We start from the raw sequence: 12,192 nt of genomic DNA, 5'->3' as shown, positions 1-12,192 counted from the left end.
TTTTCTAAGAAGTTGGCTTCTACAAATTGGCTTGACAGTGCAATGAATCCTAATCTTGTATTCTGTTGGGACCATAAAACTTGTGAACCCAGTAAAATAATCAGTGTGACACTGAATACGTACAATACACACAGAAGGATTTCAACTGGGGCAAGTGTGCCCTGGGCCGTGAGTCCTACCTAAACATTTGACGGTCCCGATGGCGTGTGCGGAAGCGGCTCGGGGCTTGTTCGTTACCAGAGCCAGTTCGCCGAAGTACTGTCCTCGAGAGCACCGAGCGATTTCAACTGCACCGTTCTCCTCCACCTCTGACTTACCCTGACAAGGTGATGGAAAGTGTTAGCGTTCACTCAGCTTAAGAAAAACAGAATGAAGCTTAGTCAGGAAAAAAAAAAAAGTCTATTATGTTACTTGTTAATATTTCATGGATTTTTAGGACTTACCTTCCTTTTCATAGTAATTTTCACTTCTCCGGATTCTACAATGAAAAAAGAATCAGCCAAGTCTCCCTGTCAGAATAGAATAAAAACAGAGGGTGAAAAATGCAACTTTAGTTGACAGCAATCCTGCTGCCCACCACACTCTGAAATCAATCCCATGCCAGTTTACAGATCATCTCCTGAAAGCTGAAACCCCACAGAACAGGTTATGGCCCCTCCTAAGTTGAGATGTTATGATCAACAATTATAGTGTAACCATTTCATTTGTAAAATCATCTGAAATGATATACTGTCTACTAGAGCATTTCTGCTAAAACTAGCAAGAAAATATAGCAACTAACACCAAGGTAAGAATTTCGCTCAAACTGCAGCCTGGATAAAGCACAGACATGGTCAGAAACATGAGCACTGTTTCCCAGCAGTGTCCCTCCGTAGCTGCTCCTATGCTGAAATGTGCCGCCCTGGGTCGTTCCTAACCTATGAAGCCAGAGCATGGCAACCCTCGATAGTCCAGCAACTCCGCAAGTGGAGAAAGCAGGCAGACGAAGCAGTGTGTGTGGGCCCTGATACCTGTCCCGCAGGTGGCTGGGGGCCAAATTTTAGATGCTGGGTTACTGACAGCCCACCTCAAGGCCCAGAAGGACTTCTCAAAGAAAGTGTTGCCATTTCTAACTACACAGCTGCGTTTTCTTGTTTTCTTTTTTGAACAAATTTCCTTGACTTCCAATGATGCCTTATGAATTAAGTAATGTAATACGAAAGATGACATTGACTTTCCTAAGCCTCTCAAAGTGATTCTGGAGAAACTCAGGTATTTCAAAACTCTTTACTACAATTCAAGAAATACAGTATCAGATTATAATATATCATAAGGAATGCAGAGTCTCCATTATACTATAGCTCAGACATATATGTTTATAAACGCTTAAAAGACAACTATCTAAAGATACCTTTAATAAAGTCTCAGTATACATATGTCTTTTCCCTTACCTTTTATCAGGCTTTCTATAAGACCTTCATGCGAAATATTCAAGTGTCTTAAATCATACAAGGTCTATCAACTGCCATGTAATTTCATTTTTAAAACATGCTCAAATTGCATGTAGAACTAATGAGTTAAGTTCTGTTGGTTGGTTGGGTCAATGTCAGTTTGCTAGTTTTGATGTTGTACTAGTGATACAAAATGCACTGGGAGAGATTGGGTCAAGAGCACATGGGACTTCGTGTTTTTTTTTGTTTGTTTGTTTGTTTTTGCAGCATGCTGTGAATCTATAATTCCCAAAATAATTGGGAAAAGTCATTTCAAAAGTGCTCTATGCTTTGCAGCTTTTCAATTTGTATCATGGAATCTCAGCCTTGTTCTCTAATTTGACAGACTGGGGGTGGCAGAGGGGGAAGACTGACCGATGTACTTGTTTATTTGCCTTCTAAACTAATTCTTTTCTCAGCCTCCCAGATCTTGAATCTTGTTTCACATGTATGAAAAGAGACAATATTTTAGATAAATATTACAATATAGTATAATATTAATAGGAAAATTACCCAATTTGTTAAAAACCTGTTTGTTTTTTTTCAGTCTTTATTGAATAAACAAATTCAATTTGTTATAAACTGCTTCTGTGGGTTTTTTTTTTTTATGTTTTGGGTTTTTGGCCATGAGGCATGTGGGATCTTAGCTCCCCAACCAGGGATTGAACCCGCACCCCTAGCTTTGGAAGGTGAAGTCTTAACCACTGAACTACCAGGGAAGTCCCCAAAAAACCTGTTTAAATCATGCAGTCAATGCTTCATACTGTAACTAGGAAATTAGCAGTATCATTGATATGCTTTTATCTGTAAGCTCTGTCTCTATAAATCCTACTTCTGGGTAGGTCTGTTCTAACCAATATGTGTGTGTATTGCTTCAGGTTCTAAATGGGATTTGAGAAAAGCATTATGGGTTCAAGAGCATGCCGGCCCCCTCAGTGCCTGGAGCCAGTGAAGTACATGGTGCAACATGTCCCCTTCTTGGTTAATTTCATGGTTTCACCAAAGAACCGATTGTGCAGAACTTTACACCTTCCAATGCACCTTCTGGGTCCTTATTAATAAATGTTATGAAACGATTACCAGTTTTTTTCCCCTGTTATAAATGACATCTTAATTCTCTATATACATGTGACCTTCACATCTGGTACAAATATAAAATTATGCCTAAATCCATTGGATGATTTAATATATATTTCCTTTAGATTTAATTAAAAAAAAATTTAGATAGCTTGATGGCTATAAATTAAGCCATTTTAAATAGATTTGGCAGGAAATTATTATATTAATCCATCACTACATACTAATTATGGACAATGAAAATTTTATTAAGACAGAATATATAAGAATCTTTTGGAAAATAACCTCAAACTGAGCTCCATAAAAAGTATTATACCTGAGCAATGATTTGTTCTCCATCGTTGTATACTTTGGTGCCTATCACATCTACCACTTTCAGGCGTTCAGAAACCTATAAAGGAAAAAAGATAATACAGTTGACCCCTCAATGATATGGGTTTGAACTGTGCACAGTCCACTTATCTACAGATTTTTTCCAGTAAATGTACAGTTGCCCCTCAATATCCACAAATGTGGAACCCAGGGCCACGGAGAGTCTGCTGTAAGGGACTTGAGCATCTGCAGACTTTGGTATCCACCAAGGTCCTAGAACCAATCCCTGTGGAAACGGATGAAGAACTGCATGAAACAAACTAATCAGGCAATCTTAACTATTTCATGGGTTTAAAAATGGTAGCCTACAGGCCAAATAAACTGAGCAATGTGTGTGTATATTAATAAACCTAATTAATATAAAAAGCACAATCGCTCAGTGGTGTCCAACTCTTTGTGACTCCATGGACACAAGGCTCTTCTGTCCATGGATTTTACCAGGCAAGAATACTGGAGTAGGTTGCCATTTCCTACTCCAGGGGGATCTTCCCAACCCAGGGATTGAACCCATGTCTCCTGTGTCTCCTGCATTTGTAGGCAGATTCTTTACTCGCTGAGCTATCAGAGAAGCCCCATTATATGAATTACTTGCCAGCATTTTAAACAAATTTTTCATAAAAACTTGAATTTCCAGCTTCTCTTGAAAAATCAGAACTGTCAGCAACACTCAGCCCATATTTTCATGTGGCATAAATAAACTCTGGTGCACCAGCAGCTGTTTCTTAAGATGGAGCACATGCTCTCCAGTTTACCAAAGTCCCATCCTGGCGTGGTTTTCTTCTTTGTCACTTGCCTAACTCTGAAGGCATTTGAATTTCCAACTCTGACCTATTTTTACTTAAACAGATCTGCTGCTGGAGAAGATGAGCTGCCCAATATGCATTCTGAAACGAGGCCTGAATTTCTACCAGGTGAATACTGACAAGCCAACATAGGGATATGTCAGCAGGTAGGTCTGTCAACCCCAAGGATTCTGGCTGAGAGGCTGGAAGGATGGTATTACTATCACTCAGGTGGGGAAGAGAAGGAAGGATGTTTGGGACTTGTGGGTTTGAGATATCTTTTAGATATCCTAGAGGAAATGTTAAATATGCAATGTTAAATAAGCCTGGCTTGGGTGGGGCCTTGCACAGTGATGTCAGTTTTAAGAGGCATCAACATTATAGACATTTAAAGCCAGGGGATTTGACAAGTACAGCACGGGAATAAGTGCAGCCTGCAAAAAGAAAGAGAGACCTTGGGATGCCAATTTTAAGAGGAAAGGAATAAGGAAGGAGAGGCCAGTGAGGACATTCTGTATTTAGATAACCTCTTCCTGTAAAGGCTACTGCCTACATTTATGTGATTAGTGTAAGTCTGCTTTTAGAAAGAGACCTCATACAAATCTGCTGTAGCTGCTCCGAGGAGTCTATTATGTGTAAACAACAAAATAGATACAGTTACAGGCAGTAAAAGAAATACTAAGCTATTAAAACAATGTAATCTTTTCAAGTGAAAATATAGATAATTATTCAAAGAAACCTTCTGCAGAGCTAAGCATTCCTAACAAAACAGAAGCTTTTAAAGCAAAATAAAATAAAAGCACAAACATATACTTACTTCCAAAGATTTAAGGAATGGCAGTGACTCAATAAAGCTTTCATACATTTTTCTCTTTTTGGCATTATTTTTTACAATTATCCTCCTGAAGGTTACCCTGTCCTAAAGGCAGAATATCAAATATGAAGACAATTAAAAGGTAGACTTTATGAGGAAAGAAAGTTTGAAGAGATAGTTTCATTTTATTCCCTGTAAGAAACAAACAATAATTGAAGATTTTCAAAATAAAAGATTAATATTATTATACTTATAATACAACTCATTTCAGATTTTTATTTCCTTAAGCATTAATATAGAACCATATAAAATGTTATTTTCATGCTTTTGAAGGAAAGCAACAATTTACTTTTAATTCAGAACAGAGATCTGACCAACATGTAACTAGTGGGCTAAACCCAGGAGGTGGCGCTGTTGCACCATTAAAAAAATACCAGCTTCTGTTTTATTTTTCTCCCCAGCTTTTTGAGATACAATTGACTTGTAATATTGTTTAAGGTATACAACATGTTGATTTGATATACTTATATATTGTAAAATTATTACCACAGTAGAGTTACTTACTACCACAAAAAATTGTCATTTTTTTGGTGTGTGGTGACATTTAAGATTTATTCTCTTGGCAGCTTTCAAATATATATTGACGGTGTTGTTAACTATAATCATCAGGTACACTGGGTCTTCAGAACATATTCATTTTATAATTATGCCCCCCAGCCCCTGGCAACCAACATTCTACTCAGTTTTTATGAGTTCAAGCTAGCACTGAGTTTTTGTTATAGATAACAGCCCTGGAGTGTTAAAGTTCAGTGGGACGTGGTGTGCTTTTTTCTTTTTTTTTTTTTGAGATATAACTGGCATACAGCATCATACTAGTTTCAGGCGTAGGACATAATTATTCAGTATTTGTATCCATTGTGAAATGATCACTACAATAAGTACTTAACATCTGTCACCATAAATAGTTACAGAATTCTTTTTCTTGTGATGAGAACTTTAAAGATCTATTCTCATAGCAACTTTCAACTATACAATACAGTATTATTAACTGTAGACACCATACTGTACATTACGTCCCTAGGATGTATTTTTAACTGGAACTTTGTACCTTTTGACCCCCTTCACCCATGACCAGCCTTTTATTTAAAAAACAAAACAGAAAATCTGGGTGTGCATCCCTTTTAGTAAAGTGTTGTTATATATCTGTTTCAGTTATACACAAGCACACACACATATGCACTGGTTGCGACATTTCCTCGTGTTTCTTGTGGGCTGCAGTTAAGAAAAAAATACATGGAAACCAGTAGTATTAGAAAATGTTTTTAAATCATGCAATTACAATGTAAAGAGAGCTTGAAAAATTATTGACTCTAGGATTTTTTGTCACATCCACATATCAGTTTTCTTTTTTAAAACTGTGCACAGAGAAACTACAACTTTCTTGAGTAGACTTTGATTCCAGTGTTTATCATGTTCATTTTCTTCAAATGTTCCTATGTTTATACTATTTAATCTCAAGGATCCAACACTGAATTGAGGAACGAGGGAAAACTTTATAGGTAATGGCTCAAAAAATGGTCTTTCTACAAATTTTACATTTTAAAAATTCCTACAAAACATTATATTAGTTCTCAGTTAAGAGCTCTCAGAATCATGTTAATTTGGCATACACTGATCAACAACTATACTTTTAATACAAAATAAAATTAACAGGGATATGTTCTTTAATTAATAATTACTATGACAACATATTGAAAGTGAAAGTGAAGTCGCTCAGTCGTGTCCGACTCTTTGCGACCCCATGGACTGTAGCCTACCAGGCTCCTCTGTCCATGGGATTCTCCAGGCAAGAGTACTGGAGTGGGTTGCCACTGCCTTCTCCAGGGGATCTTCCCGACCCAGGGATTGAACCCGGGTCTCCCACACTCCAGGCAGACGCTTTAACCTCTGAGCCACCAAAGGAACCGATAGGATAGAGAAAAATGCCAGTGTGGATGTAAGTATCTAGGAAATTAAACATCCTGTTTTCTAATTTAGTTTACTACAATTTTATAAGGGCTGTGATTTGGACTTGCACTCAATCATTTTTTAAAAAAGAAAAAATTTTTTCAAGATAACAAATAAAATTATTGAAATAATTTCCAAGCCTGGCTCTGCAGTGGAATCAGATGTGTTTTTTTTCAAAAAGGTTTCTAAGATCCCAGATTTTAATGACTCAAAATCTCTGCAAACAGCGCTCTGCATTTCATGAAAGCTCCCCAAATGACTCTGATATATAAACATGTCTGGGAAGCAGCTGCAACACCATTTTATGAACAAGGTTTATTACAAAACAGAGAAGACAAGAAATGGGTTAGCAATTTAGAAATTAACCACGGCAACAAGCTATGTGTCTCAAGAAAAATCTTCTACTGGTGGCCCACCTCTTGACACTCACTGTGACATATCAATAAAATCCAGAAAGTCCCATTTCAAATGTTTTCACCCCAGTCATTTCAATCGTCATCTCTCTGAATCACCAGCATGGTCATGTAGATCAGTTAATCCCCCAAGGCTAACCGTGACCTAGACTTATTTACAAAGTTGGACTATTCTACAAAGGACTTTTCTCTTGAGATTTGCTTATCTTCGCACCTGCACTTACATGGCAGAGCTCCAACCTGTTGGTCTCAAAAGCAAAATTCCTTTTCTATTTGACTTTGTCTGAAAGGGGGCTAGTTAGGCCAGCTGCTAAGAAAGCAGATTTGAAGTATTAATTATGTTAATGACTATAATTTAAAAAAAACACCCACTTCACTTATACACATACCCTAAGGTGATCATCACAAACTGCTCACTTCTCCAGAGCTTAAAACACGTGTGTGCTTAGTTGCTTAGTCGTGTCCGACTCTTTGCAACCCCATGGACTGCAGCCTGCCAGGCTCGTCTGTCCATGGGGATTCTCCAGGCAAGAATACTGGAGTGGGGTGCCATGCCCTCCTCCAAGAGATCTTCAAACAGGTACAGATTAGTAAAAAACAAAAAAAAAACTGAAGAATCCTTCACCCTTCCTGAGAACATAAGTATCACATATACCTGGAAATTGCTGGACCTCTGTCCCTAGTTTAAGGTTCCTTCCAGGGCTGAGAACTATCAGTACTCAAAGGGCCAACCCGCTAAGTATGTGACCTTGTTCCAAGGATGTGCATAAGGAGCCTTCCTTATCATGTGACAATCTGACCCTGCCTGGCAAGCCCACCAGGATGATTAAATTTTAAATGGTACCTTCTTTAAGGAAACAGATCACAACCCACTCTTGTGACAGTAGGTAAACACTTCCTAAGGGCCAAGTCTACTGGTTTTGAGTGTTTATTTTGCCGGCTTTGGGTATTCAAATCTCTGATTATCCTTTAGACACTTCAGAGGACAAGCTCCCTTCCACCTGAAACAATTCCAATTTTGCTTGCACCACTTAAAAAGTGACTCATGACATTTTTAAGAAGTAAACAGTAGCTGCCTGGGTCTCAGAAGAAGAAATGCACAAGTCTTGTTTCTCTGATCAAGAGGTATTTTTATTGGCTGAATTCACCTCAGAGTCAAAGGCTCAGTGGTGACTGAACCATGCTTAACTTCTGTGAGACTACAGATCTTGAAAAGGAGGCTTTAACAACCTTCCTGTAACTTCAACCTTGCCTCCTTCCACAAAAGGATTTGAGAGAAATAACCAAATAAACTCATGTCAGAACCATAGGGTGGGATGTTATCAACAATTTTAAAAGAAAACACAAGTAGTATCCACATTCCCTTAAATCAGGGCTACTTAAAGTGTGTTATGGGCACCAGCAGCCCCTGGTGCCTACTGGGAGCGTGTGAGAAATGCAGAATCACAGGCCTCATGCCAGACCCTATGAGTCAGATTCTGCTTTTTAACTAGATTTCCAGGTGATTCCTAAGCACCAGCTTAACCAGAGTCCAGAATCAGCTTTACTCGGATCTGCTACTTTGTCTCCTAAGATCTTTTATGAAAAGAATGTCCCTCACTCAAGTCTTTAAACCAAACTTTAAGCCTTATAGAAAAGGCATCATTAAGAAATTTTTCTTTTTGGATGGATTGTTTAAAAATTGGAGTATAATTGCTTTACAATGTTGTGTTAGTTTCTGTTGTACAACAATGTGAATCACCTATAACTATACATATTTTCCCTCCCTTCTGAGCCTCCCTCAAGAAATTTACTTTAAAAGCCCAGGTCTGAGAGTTCCAACCCTGAGTTGAATAAGTTTGTCTGTAATGGAGCCTAGGTAAGAGAATTTCTTTTTTAACACCTCTAAGTAATTCTGACATGCATCCACGTGAGAAACACAGACATTGAGTGTTTTTTCTCTACACAGTTGCTTGTCAATGCAGGGTTGTTACCAATCAATTTATACTACACAGAGAGTCTCAGTTTTCAGTGGTTATCTCAAGCAGGCATGAGACTCATGTGATGGACTTGCTCCAATACAGATTGTGGAGTCCCATAGCCAGTTTCTGAGTCAGCAGGCCTGAATCAGTAAGTGGGGCCTCAACGGGCATTTCCAGCAAGTTCCCAGTTGATAAAGATGCTACAAGGCAGGGGACCGTGCTTGGAACCAGAGATATTATACCTACCACAGAAACCTACCAGAAAAAAACAGCATTGAAGCCTCTGTTTATTTGTGTGACTGGCTGGTTTTTAAGAACGGGTAAAAGAGGAGCATTTAGGAGCACCTATTAGTTGCTTAATAAATTCTCTGATGACCGATGGTGATCCCCAAACCATCTACCTATTAAAACTAAAATACTGCAGCTACCTGGCTGCTAGCATAATGATTTTTTACAAATGACATTCAGGTCAAATAAATACTTCACTCACCAAACCCCACAGAGCACCAGGAGAGGTAGCAGTGATTGTAGCTGCTCTGGGTGTGTTGTACATTAAGGCCAGTTCGCCAAAACTCCCACGATTGTCATAGTTGCCAACACACCGTCCAACACCATCGCATTTCACATAAATATCAAATGTTCCTCTGGTGGATGCATGAAAAAGAAGACGTAAAAGTAATTCAAGTCAAGTCTCATCACAACAAAACATGAGCCTTTAGCAATAAAATCTCATTCATTTTTTAAGAATTACTTATTGCTTGGTCTTCTTGCTCAGACACATTCACTTGATTAAAATTTTAAATGTCTAGAAGGATGAACAGTGGGAAGTTCCCTTCTGCCCTGGTCCTGCCATTCAGTTTTCTCCAAAAAAGCCACAGCTCCCAGCTTCTCCATCCTTGCAGAGGTCTTTACACCTGGGAGCAGCGGGAGCTGGATGGATGCACTGGAAGCCTTCCAAAGGTGCAGGAAGTGACAGGAGCCGTCCCTGAGACTGAGGGCACATCCCCAAGGGTGACAGCTGGGGATGGTCTCTTCCTTTCTTTTCCTCTCTGATGACAAACAGTAATAAAAGGGCATCAATACATGACAAAGACACTGCCTGTTCCGGACAAGCAGGAAGAAGAGACCATCAATGGGACTAGGGTGAAGTCTGTACATGGGCCTGCTGGGGGCAATGAGAGTAAACAACACACACTTAAGATAAAAAAAATAAGGGATGAAAATATAACTGACTGCAACCAAAGAGAACAGGCAAAGAAAACCATCTGAAGGAATGCATGTGAATCTGCTGACCTCAATGAGCTCTGAGTTTAAGAATCATGGAGGCTAGTGACATTCACTATGTTAACTGAAAAGTTTGTTTCCAAAACGAACATGCATTACTTTTGAGATCAGAAGAAAATAATCTTAAAAAAGAATCAGATCAGATCAGATCAGTCGCTCAGTCGTGTCCGACTCTTTGTGACCCCATGAATCACAGCACGCCAGGCCTCCCTGTCCATCACCAACTCCCGGAGTTCACTCAGACTCACGTCCATCGAGTCAGTGATGCCATCCAGCCATCTCATCCTCTGTCGTCCCCTTCTCCTCCTGCCCCCAATCCCTCCCAGCATCAGAGTCTTTTCCAATGAGTCAACTCTTCGCATGAGGTGGCCAAAGTACTGGAGTTTCAGCTTTAGCATCATTCTAGCTCTAACAATCTGGTCAGCCATTACTGTACAGTACCTACAGGGTCCTTTATGATCTAAAGGAGGGGGGACGGCAAGCTGGGGCCCAAGACTGGTTGCCTGCTGCTGTAAATCAAACTTCACTGGAAAGACAAACACGCTGGCTGTTTCTGCACTCTCTGTAGCTGACCTGTGCCACGAGAGCAGACGTGGGTAGTTGCAACACAGACCTTGTGGCTTGCAAAGCCTGCAAAATTTATTCTCTGGCACTTTATATCATCTGGCCCTGTATGTTAGACTGACCGCTCATCTAAAGGTGGTAGAAATTCAGACTAAATATCCGATCCTGGTCTTCTAGATTTTTTGTGCTTATCTTTTAATTGGGTTCCTTTTTCTAGCAAATAAAACGCTGTTTGCATGTCACTGCACTCCTGATCCTTTATTTCTATTAACTTCATTCTCTCTGTGGAAGACTGTCTTTTCATATACTGTATCTGTTCAGGGAACATGGCTTCACGGCTTGTTCAAACACCTGTGAGGTCAGACAGGAGAATATTCTTTGGCTTTATTCTATTGGCTAAAGTCTAGCAAAGACAAAACAGGGAGTGCTTTTAAGATTAGGAAAGGATTACAGATGGTAAATATGCAACAAAAGCAAACACATGAGGTATTGGACAAAAGATATTCATGAATAAGAATAACCAGTTTTTAATATAATTCATGACTAGAATGGCTGTTTCAGGGATTCCTTCTAGAATTTGACTCATGGACAGTTATTTTTCAAGTACAGATTAATGTCTCTATTTATACATTTGCACTAAAACCGTTTTCTACATTTTTCTACTTTGAGTAGGGTAAAATATATAACAAATGCGCTGACGAGAAGTGCAGTGAGCTACCAGTCCTGCTAAAATCACATCAGTCTAAAAATCAGCTAAAATACTACGTGCTGCTTTTCATACAGATTTCGTCCCTGAGAACACGAGGCCCCGGGCAGTGCAGAGTCACAGAAAGACCACACACAGTGGCCAAGAGACCCAGGTGCTGGGTTGGCCCGCACTCATTTGCGTGACTTTCCAGACTCGCATCACTTTTGTGTGCCTGAGAATTTTCATCCGTCAAAAGGGTGATGAGGAACTAAGGGAAGGCACTGTGCACTAACGTAAGGAGGTTTTATAGTCAAAGTACCAACCAAACCAAAGTGATTCCTGTACGGTATCTGGGGTTCTCATATACTCCTACTACTCAATACAATTAAACAGTGAATTTCTGAGGTGTTTTGCTGAAGAAAACTGCTAATGGTACCAGAATCGTGACTTTAATTTACACGTGAGACCATTCTAAAATCACAGAGTCCCCTCCAGCCCTGGCTAGTGCAGCCCCTATAGGTCACCAAGGTCTAAGGGATGAGGGGCTGAAGGATTCACAGAGCATGCGGTCCTGATGCATGAAAGGTGCGTCCCACAGCCCAGAGCGGGGAACAGAGCCGACACAGACAGGTGAGGCGGCTTCCTGTGACGCCTCTGAGTAGAACACAGCTGGGCCCAGGGAAGCCAGTGTAACCCAGCAAGTCAGACTGGGAGATGATCCATGTTCTACACAAACGGGAGAGGCTAAGGATTCCAAACAG

The 12,192-nt window shown here is 39.8% G+C and overlaps 1 protein-coding gene across 2 annotated transcripts in view; it reads right to left on the bottom strand.

The window, feature by feature from the left end:
• Positions 1 to 12,192, bottom strand: part of PRKAR2B (protein kinase cAMP-dependent type II regulatory subunit beta) — a 173,376-nt gene that overhangs the window by 3,928 nt on the left and 157,256 nt on the right. For both annotated transcript variants that reach the window (XM_045166393.1, XM_006068450.4), the window contains exons 6-10: positions 9,386 to 9,539; positions 4,518 to 4,619; positions 2,863 to 2,937; positions 444 to 509; positions 180 to 318 (exon numbers count right to left, since the gene is read on the bottom strand). In XM_045166393.1, coding sequence (XP_045022328.1) covers positions 180 to 318; positions 444 to 509; positions 2,863 to 2,937; positions 4,518 to 4,619; positions 9,386 to 9,539 — 536 coding nt within the window. The remainder of the gene's footprint in view (positions 1 to 179; positions 319 to 443; positions 510 to 2,862; positions 2,938 to 4,517; positions 4,620 to 9,385; positions 9,540 to 12,192) is intronic.

This window comes from Bubalus bubalis, chromosome 8, assembly GCF_019923935.1.
Source record: "Bubalus bubalis isolate 160015118507 breed Murrah chromosome 8, NDDB_SH_1, whole genome shotgun sequence".
Taxonomy (NCBI): Eukaryota; Metazoa; Chordata; class Mammalia; order Artiodactyla; family Bovidae; genus Bubalus; species Bubalus bubalis.
This window is presented reverse-complemented; position numbering and strand designations above follow the sequence as displayed.